Here is a 26,941-nt window from a genome sequence, read left to right as displayed (position 1 = left end):
TCTTCTACAACAAGGGAAGGGGTATTATTCCACTCTTTTTGTGGTACCGAAGCCGGATGGCTCGGTAAGGCCTATTCTAAATCTGAAGTCCTTGAACCTGTACATAAAGAAGTTCAAGTTCAAGATGGAGTCACTCAGAGCAGTGATAGCGAACCTGGAAGAAGGGGACTTTATGGTATCCTTGGACATCAAGGATGCGTATCTCCACGTTCCAATTACCCCTCACACCAGGGGTACCTCAGGTTCGTTGTACAAAACTGTCACTATCAGTTTCAGACGCTGCCGTTTGGTTTGTCCACGGCACCTCGGGTCTTTACAAAGGTAATGGCCGAGATAATATTTCTTCTTCGAAGAAAAGGCGTATTAATTATCCCATACTTGGACGATCTCCTAATAAGGGCAAGGTCCAGAGAACAGCTAGAGATGGGTTTAGCACTATCTCAAGAGGTGCTAAAGCAGCACGGATGGATTCTGAATATTCCAAAATCCCAATTAATGCCGACAACTCGTCTGCTGTTCCTGGGGATGATTCTGGACACAGTTCAGAAAAAGGTTTTTCTTCCCGAAGAAAAAGCCAAGGAGTTATCTGACCTGGTCAGGAACCTCCTAAAACCAGGAAAGGTGTCTGTACATCAATGCACAAGAGTCCTGGGAAAAAATGGTAGCTTCTTACGAAGCAATCCCTTTCGGCAGATTCCATGCAAAGGGATCTGTTGGACAAATGGTCAGGGTCGCATCTTCAGATGCACCTGCGGATAACCCTGTCGCCGAGGACAAGGGTATCCCTTCTGTGGTGGTTGCAGGAGGCTCATCTATTGGAGGGCCGCAGATTCGGCATGCAGGATTGGATCCTGGTGACCACGGATGCCAGCCTGAGAGGCTGGGGAGCAGTCACACAGGGAAGAAATTTCCAGGGAGTGTGGTCGAGCCTGAAAAAGTCTCTTCACATAAGCATTCTGGAACTAAGAGCAATCTACAATGCTCTAAGCCAGGCGAAACCTCTGCTTCAAGGAAGACCGGTGTTGATCCAGTCGGACAACATCACGGCAGTCGCCCATGTAAACAGACAGGGCGGCACAAGAAGCAGGAGGGCAATGGCAGAAGCTGCCAGGATCCTTCGCTGGGCGGAGAATCACGTGATAGCACTGTCAGCAGTATTCATCCCGGGCGTGGACAACTGGGAAGCAGACTTCCTCAGCAGACACGACCTTCACCCGGGAGAGTGGGGACTTCATCCAGAAGTTTTCCACATGCTATTAAACCGTTGGGTAAAACCAATGGTGGACATGATGGCGTCTCGCCTCAACAAAACACTGGACAGGTATTGCGCCAGGTCAAGAGATCCGCAGGCAATAGCTGTGGACGCGCTGGTAACACATTGGGTGTACCAGTCGGTATATGTGTTTCCTCCTCTGCCTCTCATACCAAAGGTATTGAGGATTATACGGAAAAGAGGAGTAAGACTAGTGGCTCCGGATTGGCCAAGAAGGACTTGGTACCCGGAACTTCAAGAGATGGTCACGGACGATCCGTGGCCTCTACTTCTGAGAAGGGACCTGCTTCAGCAGGGTCCTTGTCTTTTTCAAGACTTACCGCGGCTGCGTTTGACGGCATGGCGTTTGAATGCCAGATCCTAAAAGGAAAAGGCATTCCAGAAGAAGTCATTCCTACCTTGATAAAGGCAAGGAAGGAAGTCACCGCGAAGCATTATCGCCGTATTTGGCGAAAATATGTTGCGTGGTGCGAGCAGCGGAGTGCTCCGATGGAGGAATTTCAACTGGGTCGTTTTCCTACATTTCCTGCAATCAGGATTGTCTATGGGTCTCAAATTGGGATCTATTAAGGTTCAAATTTCGGCCCTATCAATATTCTTCCAAAAAGAATTGGCCTCAGTCCCTGAGGTCCAAATTTTTATCAAAGGAGTACTGCATATACAGCCTCCTGTGGTGCCTAAGGTGGCACCGTGGGATCTAAATGTAGTTTTAGATTTCCTCAAATCCAATTGGTTTGAACCACTAAAGAATGTGGATTTGAAATATCTCACATGGAAAGTGACTATGTTACTGGCCCTGGCTTCGGCCGGGAGAGTATCTGAACTGGCGGCTTTGTCTTATAAAAGCCCTTATTTAATTTTCCATTCGACATAGGGCAGAGCTGCGGACGCGTCCGCATTTTCTCCCTAAGGTGGTATCAGCGTTTCACCTGAACCAGCCTATTGTAGTGCCTGCGGCTACAGACGACTTGAAGGACTCCAAGTTGTTGGACGTTGTCAGAGCCTTAAAAATATACATTTAAAGGACGGCTGGAGTCAGAAAATCTGACTCGCTGTTTATACTGTATGCACCCAACAAGTTGGGTGCACCTGCTTCTAAGCAGTCGATTGCTCGTTGGATTTGTAACAAAATTCAACTTGTACATTCTGTGGCAGGCCTGCCACAGCCTAAATCTGTTAAGGCCCATTCCGCAAGGAAGGTGGGCTCATCTTGGGCGGCTGCCCGAGGGGTCTCGGCATTACAACTCTGCCGAGCAGCTAAGTGGTCAGGGGAGAACACGTTTGTAAATTTTTACAAATTTGATACCCTGGCAAAGGAGGACCTGGAGTTCTCTCATTCGGTGCTGCAGAGTCATCCGCACTCTCCCGCCCGTTTGGGAGCTTTGGTATAATCCCCATGGTCCTTTCAGGAACCCCAGCATCCACTTAGGACGATAGAGAAAATAAGAATTTACTTACCGATAATTCTATTTCTCGGAGTCCGTAGTGGATGCTGGGCGCCCATCCCAAGTGCGGATTATCTGCAATACTTGTACATAGTTATTGTTAACTAATTCGGGTTATTGTTTAGGAAGCCATCTTTCAGAGGCTCCTCTGTTATCATACTGTTAACTGGGTTTAGATCACAAGTTGTACGGTGTGATTGGTGTGGCTGGTATGAGTCTTACCCGGGATTCAAAATCCTCCCTTATTGTGTACGCTCGTCCGGGCACAGTACCTAACTGGAGTCTGGAGGAGGGTCATAGGGGGAGGAGCCAGTACACACCACCTGACCTGTAAAAGCTTTACTTTTGTGCCCTGTCTCCTGCGGAGCCGCTATTCCCCATGGTCCTTTCAGGAACCCCAGCATCCACTACGGACTCCGAGAAATAGAATTATCGGTAAGTAAATTCTTATTTTTCTTTGTGTTACTGTCCGCTCCATTCCACACTCCCGCCTGCTTCCATATCTACCCATGTTGGTCTCTTGTGGTCTGTATTTTACTTCCAGTTTCACGTCCCCCACTCTGAAGGATCACCTCCAATGACTTCACACTTTCTCTCCTGTAATCTGAAATTTCTGAGGTTTAGCTTTAGTTTCTCTGCATGTAGTTCCAGACAGGTGCATTGGGGACATGGGGAAGTGATACCTCACACCTGCAGGGTATCGCAACAGACTCCTTCATACAAATCCATTTTTATAGTAAAAAGTCTCACAGGTGAGGCAGTGCCTGGGATTGGTATGCGATTCCTGGCGGACGGGATGCCGGCAGTCACAATACGGACACCTGCATCCCGATGGTCACCTATCCTGACAGGGTGTACGCAAGTATTCTGATTCCCTCCACCCACACCCCACTAACCCTTACCTTCCTTTACTGCAGCCTAACCCTAACCTCCCCCTGGTGGTGCCTAACCCTAGCCTCATCCATAGTGCATAAACCTAACCTACTCCCGGTGGTGCCTAACCTTAACCTCCCCCCTTAGTGCCTAAACCTAACCTCACGATGGTGCCTAACCTTAACCTCCCCCCTCAGTGCCTAAACCTAACCTCCTCACGATTGTGCCTAACCCCACCCCATATATCTGCAGCGTTCTTTAGGCTTGGATCAGAATATGTACCCTGTGTTCAACTCCTCCCTTCTGCCTTCCATATGGGCCTCAGTCACTGGTAAACTTGAGCATTTCATAAATATGAGCATATAGCAGGTCCAAAGTTACTTTTGTGCCGTGGTCACTTGACTTCAGTGTCCGCCTCCATGGAATTATCAGATACCAATACTAGTATTCATCAGTGATCTTGGGGCATTTGTGTTCTTCGTTCAGAAGACTGCTTCCTTGCATAAAGTGGACACTTTCTAAGTTGGATTATGTAGCACGCTGTTATCGTAGTGATATTACAGTACTTGTGAGCTGATTGACATTCAGTTCTGGTTACTCCCTGTTAGCTCACAATTTGGTGAAGTGTAGTCTTCTGTGGTTATGACTGCAGAACCACAAAGCAGTAATCTACCTTATGAAACAAAGGTGTCATTGTACTGTACATTTTAGTTATATTTCAGATTTCTTCACTTTACCTTGTAGACATTGTATCATTTTGCACACAGATTTCTGTTAAATTGATCAGTGAATGGCTTTTAAATTTTACGTGCCCTATGTCTGCTTTATTGCATCCCCACACATTGCACTGACAGGTAGGGCCATTAAAGAAAGCTAAATTTATACTGCTCATTAAATCCCCTTTTCATAGGCATGCACCTTTAGTCCCGGAGCTATGCATTAATGATTATCACAGTCCATTCATCTTGTTTTCTCTGACTGTCTACTGTTCCACCTCTACAGCTCTGCTAAACTCTATCCTGCAGGGCTGGATGGCTATTTATGGAGAGAGGAGGAGCTATGTTTTGTCATGCCTCCTCTGGTGACACCTACAGGTAAACCCAGGTACTGACAGTAGAGCTCTAGAAGAAACGGAGAATGGATCTCTAATTCCTGGATACAGTTTTTGTCAAATACGAGTACAAACTGAGATTGCCAGAAAGCCTGTTTGCATACCAAATCCATCTGCACTAATGATATCTTTAATTTAATTTCCAAGAAACATTAGCTATGTGTAGTACACTCAAAAAAAGCACACTCTATTCTTGGACTTGGGCAAGACTCAAGGCTTGTGTAGAAATTAAGCCTTTGTAAATTGTGAAAACTTTGCATACCACTTTTTGCATGTGTTAAATGTGGTTTAGTTAATTTCAAGCACTGGAGTCCTCCATTTCAAAACATCATAACACCATCAAACCTTTGCATGGTTTTCACTTATTGTGCGGTTTTATTTTACTTCTTGTGCCAAAAAGATTCGGAAAGCACGGAGCCCCTGAGTGTAGATGGGAACTCGTCCGATCTAGAAGAGCAAGCAGAGGTTGAGGACCTGGACACGCCCTGCCTGGTTCTAGATGGTGATATCCCACAGACACCTGATCAGGAAATGTTCCTCAAACAGCACTTTGGAAATCTGTCCACGAATGGCCCAGGTTAATATTACCTGCAAAATTCCTATTTGTAACCTATGTCTTGGATCTATGAGGTAGTAAGCGTTTCCTAATGAGATGGAGAATTCCAGAACAAGCTTTGCCAAGTTGTAGGAATGCTTTTTAGGATTGCACTTAATTTTTCTTCTGTGTCGCTCCTCGCACTACCCCCAACTCTTTTTTTTTTTTCTTCACTATTTAATTTGCCATCCCCTGACCCTCTTCTTTTTTTTTTCTTTCTTTTTTTTCTTTTCAGTTTTTCCACCTTCCTCCCTTTTCCCAGTCTGCTGTACCCTTCTTCTATTGCTTCTCTTGGACCTGCCTTGGGAAGGATTTATACATAACTTTCAAAAATCTAATTTGCCCCTTTTCTGTTACATTTGTTACTTTTTGTGCGTTTGAATGTATTTAGTATGATGCACACAGAAATGGACTAGTCCATTATAGTCTAACTGAATGAACACAATTTTGCGCTTTCAGAAGTAGAGGATAAGGAACAGCTTACAGCTTTTAGGTGTGTTCCTATGGAAGTAGATGTGCAATATAAAAAAAGCAACAGTTTGCACTGTAGGTTATCCAAGGTTGTACACAAGTCTAATTCTAGGGTTTCAAAAATTATTATGCGTTCAGTCTGTGTGGACAACTAGATCAGCATAACATGACATCTTAACCCCCTCCCCCCTCTTTTTCTTTTCATTTTTAGTGGGACCAGTCCTGACCTCAGAGAGAAGTGAATGTGCAAGCATATCCTCTCGGTTCTTAGCGCTGACACAGACGCAGGCTTTCAGGTTTGTATGTAGAATGCATTAAACCTAGCCTGTGCAACGTTTTGTAGCACCCTCAAAAAAACTTCAGTCTACCAGCCCTCCTCCCTCAAATACCCACTTCCTAGTGCTTCAGACATGAGTTTTGTAAAATAAAAAATTAAAAGGCTTTCTTTCTGCTGGCTGGGAAGGCTGCAGACCAGATTTACTGTTGTCTGAAACAGGACAGTATCCAGGCTCCACTGCTGCCCAGGGGCAACTGAATGGTATCTCTAAAGGCCTATACACACTAGCCAATTTTGAGCTCAAAGTAGCTCACTTTTGGCGTTTTGAGCTGAAATTCGGCCAATGTGTATGGCTGGGCGATGAGCGGCAATCGCTGATGCGCGCTCCTGCATCATCGCCAGCCGCCGCCGTCCGTTAGGCTGTTTTAACAGCCGAGTGAGCCACTTTCCACAGTCTCCTACTGTGGAAAGTGGTTCACTCCCGTGAACATCGCTGGGCGAGGTAAAAATTGCTCAGTGTATGCACTGAGCGTTTTTCCTGCCAGAGATGTTCACATCATCGCTGTGCATACACACTGTGCAAAAACGCACAGTGTGTGTGCACCTTTAGAGGTGGGGTGGAGAGTGCGCTGTAAATTTTGATTTCAGAGACTAAGAAGTAAAGAAAAATTTGATGTAAGCAACAGATGATATTTTTGCCTGATTTGTTGAGCCCTTGTTTGTAATTCACTTTTCTCATACGTCCTAGAGGATGCTGGGGTCCACTTCAGTACCATGGGGTACAGACTGTTCCGCAGGAGCCATGGGCACGTTAAGACTTTTTCAGAGTGTGAACTGGCTCCTCCCTCTATGCCCCTCCTCCAGACCTCAGTTTAGAAAATGTGTCCAGGCAGACTTGTCGCACACTAGTGGAGCTCTACTGAGTTTTACTAAAAGACTTTGTTAGGTTTTTTATTTTCAGGGAGACTGCTGGCAACAGTCTCCCTGCTTCGTGGGACTTAGCGGGAAGAAGTAGGAACTAACTTCCTAAAGAGTTTCATGGCTCTGCTTCTGCTGACAGGACACCATTAGCTCCTGAAGGGTACTGAACACTAGCTGCGGCTATGCGCCCTGGGCAGCATGAAACCTACTCTCACTGGCAGAAGGTGGCATATGATGCTGTGGCACAGTCCTACACCCCCGCCAGTATAAATATCTAGTTCAATAGCTGAGGAAAAACGCGCCATTGCAGGGGGCCAGGCTTCTTCCTCAGGCAGCCAGCACACTGCTCAGCGCCATTTTCTTCCAGCAGACAGCAGGGGAAGAAGCGCTGATCCTCCTCTCCAGTTCTGAATCAAGTATCAGGGGGCAAAAAGGGAGGGGAGTGTATATTGTGGTGCTATAACCTATTATTGGCAATATATATAGCGCGGAAAGTCTGTGTACAAAGTACACGACACAGGGATTTTTTATTTAGGCGCTGAGTTGTGGACTGGCAATTCTTTTCTGTGTCCCTCTGACAGATTTTACTGTGGGTCTGTCCCCTATAAGCCCCGGAGTGTCTGTGGTGTGATTGTGTGCGTGTGTGACATGTCTGAGGCAGGGAGCTCTTCCCCTGAGGGAGCCATTTTAGGGACACAGAGTTGTAATGTGGTGGCGCTGCCGTCGCACCAAGAGCCTGAATGGGTGAAAGAATTACGTGATAGTGTGAATCATATCAGTAAGAGATTGGATAAGTCTGAGTCTCATACAGAAAACTGGAGAAAATCTGTCGAAGATGTGATTTTTAATTGTTCTGCCTTTTCATCCACAGGGGACCCCTCTGGGTCACATAAAAGGTCATTTGCACAAATAGTACAAACTGATAACGACACGGACTCTGATTCCTGTGTCGACACTAGTGATTCCAGGGGGAATAGATCCAAAGTTAGCAAAAAACATTCAATACATGATTTTTGCTATAAAGGAGGTGTTAGAAGTTATGGAGGCCCCTCCTTTACCACAGGAGAAGGCTTACTTTTGTAAAGAAAAGAAAATAAATGTAACTTTTCCTCCATCTCATAAGATGAACAGTCTCTTTGAGGGAGAATGGACAAATCCTGAAAATAAATTTCAGGTTCCCAAAAGAATTCAGGTAGCTTACCCTTTCCCTGCAGAGGACAGGAAAAGGTGGGAGTCACCCCCTGTTTTAGTGCCCTGTCGCGGTTAACAAAAAGGTGATTCTCCCTGTGCCTGGGACGGCTTCACTTAAGGAGCCGGCAGACCGCAAGTTAGAGAATACGTTTGAAATCTACGTGGCCAATGGGACACTACTCAGGCCTACCATTGCCTGTGCGTAAGTGAGTAGTGCTATTGAAAAGTGGTCAGAAAAACTTGTCATCAGCCATTGACACAATAGATAGAGACGAGATACTCCTAACGTTAGGTCATATCAAAGACGCTACTGCGTTCATGCTAGAAGCCATGAAAGATATTGGTCTCTTGGAAACAAGAGCCGCTACCATGGCAATCTCAGCACGGAGGGCGTTGTGGATTCGCCAATGGAATGCTGACGCAGATTCCAAAACGAATATGGAGGCTCTCCCGTATAAAGGTGAGGGCTTGTTTGAAGATGGGCTGGATGCTTTAGTTTCTAGGCTACCGCGGGTAAGTCGACATTCTTGCCTAATGCTCCTGCGCCGGCGAAAAAGACACATCACTCTCAGATGCAGTCCTTTCGGCCCAATAAATACAAAAAGGGTAAAGGTTCCCCTTTCTTTGCGGCTAAAGGGAGGGGAAAAGGAAAAAAAGGTCCACAGCGTCTCCAGGATCACAGGAGCAGAAATCAACCTCTGCTTCTGCCAAATCTTCAGCATGACGCTGGGGCTCCCTTGCAGGAGTCCGCTCCGGTGGGGCACGTCTGAAACTCTTCAGTCAGTTCTGGGTTCAATCTGGCCTGGACCCGTGGGTCGTACAAATAGTGTCCCACGGGTACAAACTGGAGTTTCAAGACTTCCCCCATGCCGATTTTACAAATCGACCCTACCAGCTTCTATCCCAGACAGGGAAGTGGTAGCAGCAGCAATACAAAAAATTGTGTCAGGATCAAGTGATTGTCCTGGTTCCCTTGTCACAACAAGGAGAAGGGTTTTATTCAAGCCTTTTCGTAGTTCCAAAGCCGGACGGCTCGGTCAGATCGATTCTAAACCTGAAAACTCTGAATCTCTACCTGCAAAGGTTCAAATTCAAGATGGAATCTCTGAGGGCAGTGATTTCCAGTCTGGAGGAAGGGGACTTCATGGTGTCAGTGGACATAAAAGATGCCTACTTACGTGTTCCCATTTATCCTCCACATCAAGCTTATCTGAGATTCGCAATACAGAATTGTCATTACCAATTTCAGACGTTGCCATTCGGACTCTCCACGGCACCGAGGGTGTTCACCAAGGTGATGGCGGAAATGATGGTCCTACTTCGACAGCAAGGAGTCAATATAATTCCTTACCTGGACGATCTCCTGATAAAAGCGAGGTCCAGGGAAAGGTTGGTGCAGAACATTGCACTCTCCCTGACACTACTTCAACAACACGGTTGGATCATAAATTTCATTGTCACAGTTGGAACCGACGACAAGATTGTCCTTTCTAGGAATGATACTGGACACACAGGTGCAGAGGGTATTTTTTCCAGTAGAGAAGGCTCTAGAAATCCAAAGAATGGTCAAACAAATTCTGAAACCAACAAGAGTGTCGATTCATTGATCCATTCGGTTGTTGGGAAAGATGGTAGCGGCCTATGAGGCCATACAGTTTGGCCGATTCCATGCCAGAGTATTCCAGTGGGACCTGTTGGACAAGTGGTCCGGATCCCATCTACACATGCATCAGAGGATAATCCTGTCATCCAAAGCCAGAATTTCGCTCCTGTGGTGGCTACACCGTTCTGACCTACTAGAGGGACGCAGGTTCGGGATTCGGGACTGGGTCCTAGTCACCACGGATGCAAGTCTCCGAGGCTGGGCAGAAGTCACACAGGGGAAAAGCTTCCAAGGAAGATGGTCAAGTCAAGAAACTTGTCTTCACATAAACGTTCTGGAGTTGAGAGCCATTTACAACAGCCTTGTACAAGCGGGGCATCTTCTTCAAGATCAACCCGTACAGATCCAGTCGGACAATGTAACAGGTAACAATGTACATAAACCATCAGGGGGGAACGAAAAGCAGAGCTGCAATGGCAGAGGTGACAAAGATTCTCCTTTGGGCAGAAAGACATGCAAGAGCTCTGTCGGCAGTTTTCATTCCGGGAAGCAGACTTCCTCAGCAGACACGATCTCCATCCAGGAGAATGGGGCCTCCACCAAGAAGTCTTCGCAGAGGTGACAAGTCTTTGGGGGGTTCCTCAAGTAGACATGATGGCATCTCGTCTCAACAAGAATCTTCAGAGATATTGTTCCAGGTCGAGAGACCCTCAAGCAATAGCAGTGGATGCACTAGTGACCCAGTGGGTGTTTTGGTTGGTATAGGTCTTCCCTCCACTTCCACTACTACCGAAGTTTCTCAAGATTATAAGAACAGGGGTTCGAGCGATCCTCATTGTCCCAGACTGGCCAAGGAGAGGGCTTGGTATCCAGATCTTCAGGAGTTGCTCATAGAAGATCCTCGGCCTCTTCCTCTTCGTGAGGACCTGCTGCAGCAGGGGCCGTGCGTATATCAAGACTTACCGCGGCTACGTTTGACGGCATGGCTGTTGAGCGCCGGATCCTAGCCCGGAAGGGTATTCCCAAAGAAGTCATCCCCACTCTTATTCAGGCCAGGAAAGGAGTAACATCTAGACATTACCACCGTATTTGGAGAATATATGTGTCTTGGTGTGAAACCAAGAAGGCTCCAATGGAAGAGTTTCAGTTAGGACGTTTTCTCCATTTTCTCCAGGCGGGTGTGGATGCGGGCCTACGATTGGGTTCAATCAAGGTCCAAATTTCGGCCTTGTCCGTTTTCTTTCAGAAACAATTGGCTTCCCTTCCAGAAGTTCAGACATTCGTGAAAGGGGTTCTGCACATCCAACCTCCATTTGTACCTCCTGTGGCACCATGGGATCTTAACGTGATGTTGCAGTTCCTTCAATCGGATTGGTTTGAACCTCTCCAGGAGATAGAGTTGAAGTTTCTCACTTGGAAAGTGGTCATGCTGTTGGCCTTGGCATCCGCAAGGAGAGTGTCTGAGTTAGGGGCCTTGTCTCACAAGAGCCCTTACTTGATTTTCCATGAAGATAGGGCTGAGTTAAGAACTCGTCAGCAATTTCTTCCAATGGTGGTTTCTACTTTCCATATAAACCAACCTATTGTGGTGCCAGTGGCTACTGACACCTTCGCTGCTTCAAAGTCTCTGGATGTGGTCAGGGCTTTGAGAATTTGTCGCAAGAACAGCTTGGATACGGAAAACAGAGGCTCTGTTTGTCCTGTATGTTCCCAACAAGATTGGGTGTCCTTCTAAGCAGACTATTGCGCGCTGGATCAGGGGTACAATTCAGCACGCTCATTCCACGGCAGGATTTCCGATGCCGAATTCGGTGACTGCCCATTCTACTAGAAAGGTGGGCTCATCCTGGGCGGCTGCCCGGGGGATCTCGGCATTACAACTTTGCCGAGCAGCTACTTGGTCAGGGACAAACACGTTTGCTAAGTTTTACAAGTTTGACACCTTGGCCGATGAGGACCTAAAGTTTGGTCAATCGGTGCTGCAGGGACATCCACACTCTCCCGCCCGTACTGGAGCTTTGGTATAACCCCATGGTACTGAAGTGGACCCCAGCATCCTCTAGGACGTATGAGAAAACAGGATTTTAATACCTACCGGTAAATCCTTTTCTCCTAGTCCGTAGAGGATGCTGGGCACCCAGCCCAGTGCGTACTTTGCCTGCAGTTGTTAATTTGTTGAAAATGTTTTCAGCACGTTTGCTGTAATGTTTATGCCAGTTGGCATGTGTTTTGTTGAATGCCATGTTGTGCGGCATGGTTGAAGTGTGAGCTGGTATGAATCTCACCATTAACTTAAAAGTAAATCCTTTTCTCGAAATGTCCGTCTCCCTGGGCACAGTTCCTATACTGAGGTCTTGAGGAGGGGCATAGAGGGAGGAGCCAGTTCACACTCTGAAAAAGTCTTAAAGTGCCCATGGCTCCTGCGGAACCGTCCATACCCCATGGTACTGAAGTGGACCCCAGCATCCTCTACGGACTAGGAGAAAAGTATTTACCGGTAGGTATTAAAATCCTTTTATTTAAAGGCCCTGTCTTATGCCTGTAAGCCTACACAATACATAAAGTATGACCAGTAAGAGAGAGTAGAAAGTTAATGAGGGTATGAAAATCTTTACTTTGTATTGCTAGTTATTAATAGTGGTCATATAAATTGTCTTCTGGGGAACTGGATTTGGTGTTTAAGGGAGTCATGAGGACCAAAGGATGTAAAGTCTATTAAGAAGAAACAGATCCTTTTTCTTTCTCTTTGCTTTTGGAAAGTGTGTTAAGAAGATACCAGCTTTTAGTTTACTGTTAATATATGCAGTAGTTAGTAATGGTTTGTAGGAAGTGGTAACGCATGCATCTAATTGGGTTACTTGTTAATACAGTATTCGCAAATTAAACCGGATCAGTGTAGTATATTCGAAGCACGGCCTCACTTTAGCTGGGACCAAATCTATTGTAGGAGGAGCCCACACAAGTAGTTGGGGTTAGTACATCATTATCCCTGGAAACATCAAATGTATACACACAACTATCATACCCCCGCCAAAACCCATTTTTCCTCTTTTACACCAGAGATTTTCAACTTTTAACTCGCAGCATACTGAACAAGATGCTAAACTTTCAAAAAGGTTGTCTCCCATGTAAAAAAGCAAAAAAGAGAAACCTTTTCCGGGAAGCATGCTTTTAAAAGTATGCGCTGAAAAAACACGGGGGTATTCAATTAGCTCCGACAGTTTTGGAGCTATCGAATTCACCCACCTGCCTATTTAATTGTGGGCCATTTCGCTAATTCAGTTTCACTTTTTTTTTTTCCGAGAAGGCATTGGCGAAAACAGCTTGCGTTTTTCCCAGCGCAGATGCGAAAACACGTGAATTTGCAGACCCAAATGTTTTTTGCTCCTGCTGAATTTTTCGCCTAGGTGACAAAAAGGCCCTGCTATTGAATAGGGCAAATCCCCCATTCGCCCTAAAAAATTGCGAAAAGCTAGGCAAAAAAATGGCCCTAATTGAATACCCCTCCTAAGTTTTTTAAAACCAATAATGAGAATATAACGCTTGCATTTTTCTGTCAAGGTTAAATGTTCATCTTGTAGAGATGTGTAGCCATTGTTGTGACTAGGTGGTTATCTCGGGGGCACATTGTTTTCTTTGCAAAGCAAATATTTCTGTAAATAAGCTGTTATTTAAAAAAAAAAAAAAAAAAAAGCTCTCTTGCGTAACTAAAGATAAAAACAGTAATTTCTATTCCATAAGCAGGAAGTGGCCTGTTCCCAGCACTATGGAAATGTGGGATCAAGAGGTCAACCTGGACAGCGATGATCAGAACACTTTTATATATCCCACACAAACAAATGAATCTGAGTCTACAATAAAAGAAAGTGCCAGCCCTCTAAAACCAGCCTATCGAAAGAAGAAGCAGGCAGTGGAAATAAAGATGGGGAAAATGGATCCATTTCTTTCCTCTGTTTCCAGCATGAGGAAAACCCAGTCTGTCCATGATCTTGCACAGGAAGGTAAGCTGAAGTCTGAGTTATATGTAGATTCATTATATGATTATGGGAAGTCTTACTGGAAAGCTATGGTTCTTCAGGAATGAGAAAAATTTTCCTTCCCCACTGTCAACCTGTGCTGTTTCTATAAATGACAGTTAATTGCCTTTATAGCATTTGATGAGTTACAGTATTTTTAAGTATACACGTGCATAGGCAAAATTCTTACATTTTTTTTATTTTCATGTAATGTATTTGCAGTCAAAATGCGTCCACAAGCTCAAACTGCAGCAGAAAAGGAACAGAAGGCCATACACCGCCGGACTTTACCAGCCACACTAACAAAAAATGAATGTTCACCAGTGCTTACCCAGAACAAGGATGTAAAACCACCTAAGGGCAGGTCCTATATGAACCCAACAACTAGCTCCATGGCCAAGATCTCACGGAGTGTCTCTGTTGGGGACAATTTGAACCTTGGTGAGGCTCAGGAGACATCCATTGGTTCTGATGTTAAGAGCAATTTTTGTAATCCTGAACTGGGAACTGTTACTTTAGATGCAGAAAAGAGCCATATAGTAGTGAAGGACATTGTCAAACCCCTTATGCAGCCTATCGCAAACTGCTCTTCACCAAAGACTTTTCCGTCAAAGAACCGGGCACATTTAACTTTAGACATTGCAAAACCATTGCCTGACCGACCTATGCTTTCTTTTGGTAAAAGTAGAAACCCATTTGAAATTGAATCACCAAGGTCACCTGGATCCAGCTGGAAACCTAAACTATCTTTCACAGACCTAACCTGCAGGAGTGACAGTCGAGCTTCAGAGGACATTGCCTATACTAAACAGCATCCTGAAGATCCTCTTGCAACAAACCCTAAACTGAATGAACTTGAACACAGAGTGGACTTTGGTTCAGAAAGCTTAAAGCCTATTCCCAGAGGGAGAGCCTCTACTATTGGCCACACTCCAGATCATAATCCAGGACTCTGTCCTGTTGAAACAATTAGACCTAGGTCTCCCTCCCTCAATGCAGCATCATCACTGGACTCAGGTGGGCACAGAGGTCCACCCTTGGTGGTATCTCCATTTAAGTCTCCCATTTGTGTGAGTGACCTCGCAATTCCATCTCACCTCTCTCCGTCCAGTCTCTGGCCTTTCTCGTCTTGTTCACACCTGTCTCGTTTTATAAGCCACTCTCAGAATGGTGAGGCACTTGCTATGTCCACTACCCCTCTCCCATAACTTCTGCTTCTTAAACAAAGTGTTACCTTTTTAAATGTGTATGTTTGTTTTTCAGGTGTTTGTCTATCCTTCTATCCCTTCCACCATATAATTATCTCATATTACATTAGGGAACAGGGGTGGCACCTACTCTGTCTTAGACAAGGCTGCTCTCAGAGTTGCAGAGTCTGAAGAGTCCATTTTGCATGTGCAATGTATCTGGCAAGTGCCTGGACTGGCGCATGCACACAAACCCTAACTATAGGGATAGTATTGGATGCAGCTTCTAGAAGCTGGATAAGGCTGAGGCAGAGGAGTGGCTTCCTATTAGAAGTGCTCTCTGTTAATCACAGCCCAGACTGGCAGTCCCAGGGTGGGGAAACACCTTCCTCTGAAACTGCCTGTGCTGCATGGTTAGCAGATAGTGCCAGTGAAGCCAGTGCATGGACTCGCTATCTCACAGGGTATGGCAGATTTTACTGGGGTGTGTCTGCTGCCACTGCACAGAACCCTTATTAATTGACAGTTGGATGATGGATGCTAAGAAATTGACAGAGTTGATTCAAATTAGGCAGAATCCTAGCTAACACAATTATCTACCTTATGAAGTAAGGTTCATATCTTTGTTCTTGTGTTTTTGTGTTTTCATTTGGTCTTTGTGTATACTTATCGTGCACACATTTCTCTGCATTTCTCCATTAGTCTGTATACAATGTGATTAGCATCCCTTTCATGTTAGCAGGAAGTAACGAGCATTCTCAAGTATGGGCATTACTTTTAGTTCCACTTTTGCCTACTGTTGGAGTCTTCTGTATACTTCATCAGAGCGCTAGTGATTATGGTTCCACAGATGCCTGCTTTTCTTACAACTTGCGGCACTAGGTACCACATGGAGGTTTGCTAGGACAATTACAATAGAGTGGACAAGTCTTCCAATTAGACCACAAACCGTTTGGTTGTTTGCCCAATCATTTGTTTATACAGGTTGAGTATCCCATATCCAAATATTCCGAAATACGGACTTTTTTTGAGTGAGAGTGAGATAGTGAAACCTTTGTTTTCTGATGGCTCAATGTACACAAACTTTGTTCAATACACAAAGTTACAAAAAATATTAGCTAAAATGACCTTCAGGCTGTGTGTATAAGGTGTATATGTAACATAAATGCATTCTGTGCTTAGATTTAGGTCCCATCACCATGATATCTCATTATGGTATGCAATTATTCCAAAATACAGAAAAATGCAATATCCAAAATACCTCTGGTCCCAAGCATTTTGGATAAGGGAGACTCAACCTGTATCACTATCACTAAAGCACAAGAATGTTCGTGACTTTCCTCACCTGCAGGTTCATCTCCTCATGGGACAATTGGTTGTTTTTGGAAGCTATCAAAAGCTCATATGGCAATAACTTGAATTATTTCCCCATCCCTTGTCAGTGTTTGTTTATTTTTATTTTTTTATTTTCTCCTGTAGGGTCTGTCTTGTCATACATACATATACATATACATTCACACACACACACACACACACACACACACACACACACACACACACACACACACACACACTATGTATGTGCTGTTTTGGGGGGGGGTTTGTCCACATTCCTGGATAATTTTGGGAACGACTTATTACATTTTCTTGGGCCTGCCTTTTAATGATGGGCCTTGGATAGTCTACTGGGAAGATGTACATGAACAGCCGTGGATCATTATGTACATCAACCCTAGAATGAATGCATTAAGCGTTACAGTCGCACACATTTTAGAGAGAAGACTGACATGTTACAGGTATGCAGGTCGGGGGTATGTGGTGAATTTTTCCAGGAAGTTTTGAATGATATACAGGCAAATGTTATTAGTTCTTCGCCAGCTGTACCTGTAGCTTGGAGGCTTAGCGTGGTGGGTTTTATAGTTACACAGCAAACAAAATGCATATTGAAATGTAGAATCCGTCAAGCTTTCCAATGTGAATTTGGGCAAGTTACATAATTACCTACCATAGTCTTTACTATACACAGTGGTACAATGCTCTGGTCATGGGAGTTAGGCAAGATATGCTTCTTTCTATAGAATACGAGCACCAATTCCATTAATTCTTTCCCAGAGTAGTCCCTTTTTTATTTTTATTTTTTAATACAGTACATTTTGGGTGCCAGGGAGTCTTTAATAACCCTTTCCTTGGAAGCATGTCCCACACCTGTGTTTTCTGTGTCATCCAATGAACTTCATTAGAAAAGTTAAAAAAATATATATTTTTTTCTCTTCTGGAAGTGTGAATAACTGTAGCAACTGTCAATCAACCAAGGTAATAGACCATTGGCCATTGCTTATGGCTGGGAGTTGTTGCCCAGGGGTCTGGGACTCCAGGTCGACAACAAAAAGGTCGACACACCTTAGGTCGACATGGACAAAAGGTAGAGAGGAACAAGGTCGACATGGAAAAAGGTCGACATGAGTTTTCTTTTTTTTTTTTTTTTTTTGTGTCGTTTTCTTCGTAGAGTGACCGGGAACCCCAATTAGTGCACCGCGTCCCCTCGCATGGCTCGCTTCGCTCGGCACACTTTACCGTTCCAATCATAGTCCACATGGATCGTTAAGTATGAAAAAGTTCCAAAAAAGAAAAAAATTGTGAAAAACTCATGTCGACCTTTTTCCATGTCGACCTTGTTCCTGTCGACCTTTTCTCCATGTCAACCTTTTGTCCATGTCGACCTAAGGTGTGTCGACCAATTGGCGTCGACCTAAGGTGTGTCGACCTTTTTGTTGTCGACCTGGAGTCCGGATACCGTTGCCCAGATAAACAGATGTGGATGTATACTTCTAGAGTTGCAGCACAATAATGTCAAGCAAGTATATCAGACAGAGAATATACCCTGCATGTCTGTCTTCAGACTGATTTGTGCCTTTTTTAGACCTGCTTCCCCTCCCCCTTTTTCCCCACAATGAAGTGTCATGCGAATTTCATTGTATGAATAGGTTATGCTAGATACACTCTACCACAGAGTATCTGACCTATTAAAATCACCATTTGGGTCAATTGTATATATTAAATAGTGATGTAAACATATATTAATGAATGTGAACTTTTCGGTTTCAGTGCAACCAGTCAGCGTTGAGCAGTGTGAATTGATTGCCTCAGAGTTACAGGACAGCCTACGACGAGCATTGAGTCTCTACCGATCGGTGGGTGAATTTGTTTCCTAAATGCGACTTAATACGTAAGAACATATGGTACAGTGCATTTAATACTGGGAATTTAGTTGCCTGCTTTGGAACCTGATCATTTTGTAAGTCCCTTCTGTGGTACCTCCCACTTTTACTTGCACCACCTGATTATGTGACTTTAGCTGCAGTTTAGGATAGGCAGTAAATACAGCATATGTTAAGATGGAAGTTATAAGCTTCAGGGTTAATTTTGACCAAGATTTTCAATTTAGTTTTAGTCTTAGTAGCTTACTTAACATTGTAGTTGGTTTATAGTCACGTTTTAGTCATTCTTTTGCTTCAGTTTTAGTTAAGAATTAGTCAGTGGATATTCATTTTAGTCTAACTTTAGTCAATGTTTCTCTAACGTCCTAGTGGATGCTGGGGACTCCGTAAGGACCATGGGGAATAGACGGGCTCCGCAGGAGACAGGGCACTTTAAGAAAGAATTAGGACTACTGGTGTACACTGGCTCCTCCCTCTATGTCCCTCCTCCAGACCTCAGTTAGAATCTGTGCCCGGCCGAGCTGGGTGCACTTTAGTGAGCTCTCCTGAGCTTGCTAATAAAGTATTTTGTTAGGATTTTTTATTTTCAGAGAGATATGCTGGCAACAGGCTCTCTGCTACGTGGGACTGAGGGGAGAGAAGCAGACCTACTAACTGCGGATAGGTCATGCTTCTTAGGCTACTGGACACCATTAGCTCCAGAGGGATCGAACACAGGAACGCACCCTTGGTCGTCCGATCCCGGAGCCGCGCCGCCGTCCCCCTCGCAGAGCCAGAAGCCGGCGTGTGAAGCAAGAAGACGTCAAAAGCGGCGGCAGAAGACTCCAGTCTTCATATGAGGTAGCGCACAGCACTGCAGCTGTGCGCCATTGCTCCCACACACTCCGGTCACTGTAGGGTGCAGGGCGCAGGGGGGGGCGCCCTGGGCAGCAATTAAGTACTTCTTGGCATAAAATGGCATACATACAGTTGGGCACTGTATATATGCATGAGCCCCCGCCATTATTTTACACAAAATCGCGGGACAGAAGCCCGCCGCTGAGGGGGCGGGGCTTCTTCCTCAGCACTCTCCAGCGCCATTTTCTCTCCACAGCTCCGCTGAGAGGAAGCTCCCCAGGCTCTCCCCTGCAGATTCACGGTAGAAAGAGGGTAAAAAGAGATGGGGGGAACATAAATTTAGCGCAATATCAGTATATACAGCAGCTACTGGGTAAACACTAAGTTACTGTGTAATTCCTGGGTCATATAGCGCTGGGGTGTGTGCTGGCATACTCTCTGTCTCTCCAAAAGGCCTTGTGGGGGTTCTGTCCTCAAATAGAGCATCCCCTGTGTGTGTGGTGTGTCGGTATGCTTGTGTCGACATGTTTGACGAGGAAGGCTATGTGGAAGCAGAGCAGGTGCAGATGAATGTGGTGTCTCCGCCGACGGCGCCGACACCTGATTGGATGGATATGTGGAAGGTGTTAAATGATAATGTAAACTCCTTGCATAAAAGGTTGGATAAAGCTGATGCCTTGGGACAGTCAGGGTCTCAACCCATGCCTGATCCTACAGCGCAGAGGCCGTCAGGGTCTCAGAAGCGCCCACTATCCCAAATTGTTGACACTGATATCGACACGGATTCTGACTCCAGTGTCGATGGCGATGATGCAAAGTTGCAGCCTAAAATGGCTAAAGCCATCCGCTACATGATTATAGCAATGAAGGATGTATTGCACATCTCAGAGGAAAACCCTGTCCCTGACAAGAGGGTTTATATGTTTGGGGAGAAAAGGCAAGAAGTGACTTTTCCCCCTTCACATGAGTTAAATGAGTTATGTGAAAAAGCTTGGGATTCTCCTGATAGGAAAATGCAGATTTCCAAACAGTTACTTATGGCGTATCCTTTCCCGCCAACGGACAGGTTACGCTGGGAATCCTCCCCTAGGGTAGACAAAGCTTTGACACGCTTATCTAAGAAGGTAGCCCTGCCGTCACAGGATACGGCCGCTCTAAAAGATCCTGCGGATAGAAAGCAGGAAGGTATCCTGAAGTCCGTTTATACACATTCAGGTACCCTACTAAGGCCGGCAATTGCGTCGGCCTGGATGTGTAGTGCTGTAGCAGCATGGACAGATACTCTGTCTGAGGAGCTTGATACCTTGGACAAGGATACTATATTGCTAACCCTGGGGCATATAAAAGACGCTGTCCTGTATATGAGGGATGCCCAGAGAGACATTTGCCTACTGGGCTCTAGAATAAATGCAATGTCAATTTCTGCCAGAAGGGTCCTGTGGACTCGGCAATGGACAGGTGATGCCGACTCAAAAAAGCACATGGAGGTTTTACCTTATAAGGGTGAGGAATTGTTTGGGGACGGTCTCTCGGACCTAGTTTCCACAGCTACGGCTGGGAAGTCAAATTTTTTGCCATATATTCCTTCACAACCTAAGAAAGCACCGTATTACCAAATGCAGTCCTTTCGATCACAGAGGCAAGAAAGTCAGAGGTGCGTCCTTTCTTGCCAGAGGCAGGGGTAGAGGAAAGAAGCTGCACAATACAGCTAGTTCCCAGGAACAGAAGTCCTCCCCGGCTTCCACGAAATCCACCGCATGACGCTGGGGCTCCACAGGTGGAGCCAGGAGCGGTGGGGGCGCGTCTCCGAAATTTCAGCCACCAGTGGGTTCGCTCACGGGTGGATCCCTGGGCTATACAGATTGTGTCTCGGGGATACAAGCTGGAATTCGAAGTGATGCCCCCTCACCGTTACCTCAAATCGGCCCTGCCAGCTTCCCCCATAGAAAGGGAAGTAGTGTTAGCGGCAATCCACAAATTATATCTCCAGCAGGTGGTGGTAAAGGTTCCCCTCCCTCAACAGGGAAGGGGTTACTATTCCACAATGTTTGTGGTTCCGAAACCGGACGGTTCGGTCAGACCCATATTGAACTTAAAATCCCTGAACATTTACCTGAAAAGGTTCAAGTTCAAGATGGAATCGCTCAGGGCGGTCATTGCAAGCCTGGAAGAGGGGGATTTTATGGTGTCTCTGGACATCAAGGATGCTTACCTGCATGTCCCCATTTATCCACCTCATCAGGAGTACCTCGGATTTGTGGTACAGGACTGTCCTTACCAATTTCAGACGTTGCCGTTTGGTCTGTCCACGGCACCGAGAATATTTACCAAGGTAATGGCAGAAATGATGGTGCTTCTGCGAAAGCAAGAAGTTACAATTATCCCATACTTGGACGATCTCCTCATAAAGGCGAGGTCCAGAGAGCAGTGCTGATCAGTGTAGCACACTCTCGGGAGGTGTTACAACAGCACGGCTGGATTCTGAATATTCCAAAGTCGCAGCCGATTCCTACGACGAGTCTGCCCTTCCTGGGCATGATTCTGGACACAGACCAGAAGAAGGTGTTTCTCCGGGAGGAGAAGGCCCAGGAGCTCGTGACTCTGGTCAGATACCTCTTAAAACCAAAACAGGTGTCGGTGCATCTATGCACGCGAGTCCTGGGAAAGATGGTGGCATCATACGAAGCCATTCCCTTCAGCAGGTTCCATGCGAGGACCTTTCAGTGGGATCTGTTGGACAAGTGGTCCGGATCGCATCTTCAGATGCATCGGCTGATCACCCTATCCCCCAGGGCCAGGGTGTCTCTTCTGTGGTGGCTGCAGAGTGCTCACCTTCTCGAGGGCCGCAGGTTCGGCATACAGGACTGGGTCCTGGTGACCACGGATGCAAGCCTCCGAGGGTGGGGGGCAGTCACTCAGGGAATAAACTTCCAGGGGCTGTGGTCAAGTCAGGAGACTTGTCTGCACATCAATATCCTGGAACTAAGGGCCATATATAACGCCCTGAGTCAAGCAGAGCCTCTGCTTCGCAACCAACCGGTGCTGATTCAGTCAGACAACATCACCGCAGTGGCTCATGTAAACCGCCAGGGCGGCACAAGAAGCAGGGTGGCAATGGCAGAAGCCACCAGAATTTTTCGCTGGGCGGAAAATCACGTGCAAGCACTGTCAGCAGTGTTCATTCCGGGAGTAGACAACTGGGAAGCAGACTTCCACCTGGGAGAGTGGGGACTTCATCAAGAAGTCTTCACACAGATTACAAATCGATGGGAACTGCCACAGGTGGACATGATGGCATCCCGCATCAACAAAAAGCTACAAAGGTATTGCGCCAGGTCAAGAGACCCTCAGGCGATAGCTGTGGACGCACTAGTGACACCGTGGGTGTTCCAGTCGGTTTATGCATTTCCTCCTCTTCCTCTCATACACAAGGTGCTGAGAATCGTAAGGAAAAGGAGTGAGAACAATACTCATTGTTCCGGATTGGCCAAGAAGGGCTTGGTATCCGGAACTGCTAGAAATGCTCACAGAGGACCCATGGCCTCTGCCTCTGCCTCTCAGACAGGATCTGTTGTAACAGGGGCCCTGTCTGTTCCAAGACTTACCGCGGCTGCGTTTGACGGCATGGCGGTTGAACGCCGGATCCTAGCGGAGAAAGGCATTCCGGATGAGGTTATTCCTACGCTGATAAAGGCTAGGAAGGACGTGACCGCAAAACATTATCACCGTATATGGCGAAAATATGTTGCTTGGTGTGAGGCCAGGAAGGCCCCTACAGAGGAATTCCAGCTGGGCCGTTTCCTTCACTTCCTACAGGCGGGAGTGACTATGGGCTTAAAATTAGGGTCCATTAAGGTCCAGATTTCGGCCCTATCCATTTTCTTTCAAAAGGAACTGGCTTCTCTTCCTGAAGTCCAGACGTTTGTAAAGGGAGTGCTGCATATTCAGCCCCCTTTTGTGCCACCAGTGGCACCTTGGGATCTTAACGTGGTGTTGAGTTTCCTGAAATCTCACTGGTTTAAGCCACTTAAGACCGTGGAGTTAAAATATCTCGCGTGGAAAGTGGTCATGCTATTGGCCTTCGCTTCGGCTAGGCGTGTGTCTGAATTGGCGGCTTTGTCATGTAAAAGCCCCTATCTGGTTTTCCATATGGACAGGGCAGAGTTACGGACTCGTCCGCAATTTCTGCCGAAGGTGGTGTCATCCTTTCATTTGAACCAACCTATTGTGGTGCCTGCGGCTACTCGTGACTTGGAGGATTCCAAGTTACTAGATGTAGTCAGGGCTTTGAAGATTTATCTAGCCAGAACGGCTGGAGTCAGGAAAACTGACTCGCTGTTTATCCTGTATGCATCCAACAAGCTGGGTGCTCCTGCTTCAAAGCAAACTATTGCTCGCTGGATCTGTAACACGATTCAGCAGGCTCATTCTGCGGCTGGATTGCTGCATCCAAAATCAGTAAAAGCCCATTCCACAAGGAAGGTGGGCTATTCTTGGGCGGCTGCCCGAGGGGTCTCGGCATTACAGCTTTGCCGAGCAGCTACTTGGTCGGGTTCAAACACCTTTGCAAAGTTCTACAAGTTTGATACTCTGGCTGAGGAGGACCTAGAGTTCGCTCATTCGGTGCTGCAGAGTCATCCGCACTCTCCCGCCCGTTTGGGAGCTTTGGTATAATCCCCATGGTCCTTACGGAGTCCCCAGCATCCACTTAGGACGTTAGAGAAAATAAGATTTTACTCACCGGTAAATCTATTTCTCGTAGTCCGTAGTGGATGCTGGGCGCCCGTCCCAAGTGCGGATTGTCTGCAATACTTGTATATAGTTATTGTTTAACTAAAGGGTTATTGTTGAGCCATCTGTTGAGAGGCTCAGTTATATTTCATACTGTTAACTGGGTATACTATCACGAGTTATACGGTGTGATTGGTGTGGCTGGTATGAGTCTTACCCGGGATTCCAAATCCTTTCCTTATTGTGTCAGCTCTTCCGGGCACAGTATCCTAACTGAGGTCTTGAGGAGGGTCATAGAGGGAGGAGCCAGTGCACACCAGGTAGTCCTAAAGCTTTCTTTAGTTGTGCCCAGTCTCCTGCGGAGCCGCTATTCCCCATGGTCCTTACGGAGTTCCCAGCATCCACTACGGACTACGAGAAATAGATTTACCGGTGAGTAAAATCTTATTTTTTAAATCTGTTCCTAGTCTGTTTCAATCCAAGCCTACGCGCTAGAAATTTACCCGCTTTGTTGTCTAAGGAATAACATTTCTGTTGCATTTTAGTATATGCATGTCTCTTAGTTTAGGAACAATGCATGAAGTTGATTATAATTGGAGACTAATTCACGTTTCAAAGAACGAGTAGGGCGGGAGCTATTCAAAGATTCTACTTGGAGTAGTCTCTCTTCCAGATCAGACTGTTTAAGGTATTGCCTTCGCAATCTGGCTCCTACCTGGATAACCAAACCTCGCAGGACAGCCTTCAAGGCACACCAATGTGTGGGTACAGAAGTGTTGTCAAGGGAGTTTGTGGCTAGATAAGAAGTCAACGTATCAGTGATAGACGTAAGTGCTTATGGGGAAGTTAATAAGTACTCTAGAAATCGCCATGGGCGTGGAGGGATTCTTGAGGTATAGCAGTACCATGACCAGGTTACTGCTGCATTATCAGACCAAACTACCGGGCTAATAGTAGATTTACGAGTATGTTGCAATGACCATTTATCTAATAAAATCAATACGGGAGTAGGAGTTGTGTACATGGGAAAAGAAAGTGTAGTCTTTCACATTGGGAGAACGGATACGCCAAACATCATAGAGATCAAACTCTGCCAATAAAAGTTGTAGCTGTTTAGAGGAACCTAGTTTCGGAGTCGTGTCCTTAGTCGTGTCCCATCAGGGACCAAATTAAAATCGCCCATAATAACGAAGTGGCCCTTCTGTACTTTATGTAAAGTTTCAAATAGTTTCCTCAGAAAGGGTATTTTGTCTGGAATTATGAGCAAACAAAGACACAATCGTTATTTCTCGATCTTCCAACTACCCTACTAAAATCAAATAGCGGCCATCCTCATCTGAGGTTTGATGAGACAACTCAAAATGGACAGAATTATGGAATAGAATTGCCACAACATGTCATTTTTAAAAGGTCCATTAGCAAAATAACCCGTAGGGTAGCGGGAAATATGAAAGAGGGGAGGAGCAATTGAAGCGAAGTGAGTTTCCTGAAGGGCAGCCACTTTCACCTTTTCCTTATGCAAGGTCTCTAGAGCCAACAGTCACTTACTAGGAGAGTACAAACCGTGGACATTTAAGGAATAAAACTTAGCTATGAAGTGTCAGTAATCACAATATTCAGAAAGATACAGCACACCTCGTACCTGGACTCCAAGGAAGGGGCAGGACAAAAACAAAAAAACACAATGGAAGGAAAGACATGAATAGAGTCGGGGAAGAAAAACAAAAACAAAAAAACGAAAAAAAGAACTGAGTTATCCCTAAACTTAGGGCTACAGTGTTTGTCGCCTAAAAAAAAAAATCATAGCAACAAAGCAAAACACGTTGGGGGTTGGCCAAGGCATGCAGTAGCACACATAATAAACTGTAAAACTGTAAACGTAAGCAGACTTATAAGAATAGAAGTTGTCTCTAACATGACTGGTTCTAGTCATTGAGTAACAATCTTAAACAACTGTAGAATTAATATTTGCAGTACTGAACAGTAATCAAACCACAGTATGTAGACCATAACCTATAGGTGAACTAGTGGCTACAGTACAGGCTAATAAAATAAACAGAGTATTGACCAGTCACAATCCCATGGTGGGATTAAAGCAAACTGATAGGATATCAAGTCATCGAATCACTTTGTTCCGCCGGAGGCTGGGAGGAGAATCTAGACTTAGATTGGCGTACTATGAAGTACCAAAAGTTTAATTCCTGCATCCAAAGTGGAGATCACATATGAGGAGGAATCATACCTGATAATAAGCCTAACAGGGAATCCCCATCTGTATTGAATGTCATTGTCACGTAGAGCAGCTGTAACCGGTTGTAAAGCTAGACTTTGGCTAAGGTGTATTGCGAAAGGTCAGGGTATATTTGAAGACCTCCCAAGGTACCTTCCGCTTTTCTGGCCGCTTTCAAGATGTCCTTCTTGATGTGAAAAAAGTGGACTCTGAGCAACGTATCTCTAGGGTTGTTAGGGGTGTAACCACCCCTTGGCTTGGGAAGTCGGTGAACGCGGTCCACCATAAGATCTTGGGATGTTGCTGATGGGAGTAGTTTCTGGAATAGCTTGATTACATAGGCTGTTAACTCCACTGGGGTCATAGAATCGGGAATGCCTCTAATCTTTAGTTTGTTTCTCCTGGATCTGTCCTCAAGATCTGCGACTTTCTCACATGGTAGTCCTCTCCATCTGAAGCTCGGAATGAGCTGAAAGGAGGTCATTATGTGACGACACCAATTCCTCCATCTTGTCCTCTAAGTGTTCCGTCCACCCTGCTATTCCGACCAAGTCAGTCCGGAGAGTTTGAATAAGACTCCAAACCGGAAAGAATATTGGACCGGAAGGCAGTGAACATCTTAAGCATGGATTGTGGCGCTTGCGGATCAATGTTTATATCCATGCTAGAAGTAGCAGCAGGGGCTATAGACTTAAAAAGGGTGGAAGGAGTCGATGATCGCACTGACGGTGAGGTGGAGGACTTTTGGCTCGCGTTGACAGTCTTGGGGAACTGTACTGGTACTAGAATCTGCAGAGTTTTTGACCCCCATTTGACCGGCATGTTGCTATAAAGGCAAAACTAGAACAGAGTAGAATAATTTTGAAAGCCATGCAAAATATGTGCTTAATTATTCGATAGGTGTCACTGCATGGGTGTGAGTATCTTCAGATCATCGCAGGGGTCAGCGAAGTCTACGCTGT

The 26,941-nt window shown here is 45.7% G+C and overlaps 1 protein-coding gene across 5 annotated transcripts in view; it reads left to right on the top strand.

Annotated features, from left to right (window-relative positions):
* MAPKBP1 (mitogen-activated protein kinase binding protein 1) overlaps positions 1 to 26,941 on the top strand; it is a 373,799-nt gene that overhangs the window by 338,373 nt on the left and 8,485 nt on the right. Inside the window, exons 26-30 of one of the 5 annotated variants that reach the window (XM_063947901.1) lie at positions 5,103 to 5,279; positions 5,980 to 6,064; positions 13,502 to 13,761; positions 13,999 to 14,946; positions 18,069 to 18,154. In XM_063947901.1, coding sequence (XP_063803971.1) covers positions 5,103 to 5,279; positions 5,980 to 6,064; positions 13,502 to 13,761; positions 13,999 to 14,946; positions 18,069 to 18,154 — 1,556 coding nt within the window. The remainder of the gene's footprint in view (positions 1 to 5,102; positions 5,280 to 5,979; positions 6,065 to 13,501; positions 13,762 to 13,998; positions 14,947 to 18,068; positions 18,155 to 26,941) is intronic. The other 4 variants (XM_063947902.1, XM_063947903.1, XM_063947904.1 and 1 more) reach the window with 4 other exon arrangements.

The sequence above is a fragment of the Pseudophryne corroboree genome, chromosome 12 (assembly GCF_028390025.1).
Source record: "Pseudophryne corroboree isolate aPseCor3 chromosome 12, aPseCor3.hap2, whole genome shotgun sequence".
Lineage (NCBI taxonomy): Eukaryota > Metazoa > Chordata > Amphibia > Anura > Myobatrachidae > Pseudophryne > Pseudophryne corroboree.
Note: the sequence above shows the minus strand (reverse complement) of the source record. Positions and strands in the feature narration are given on the sequence as shown.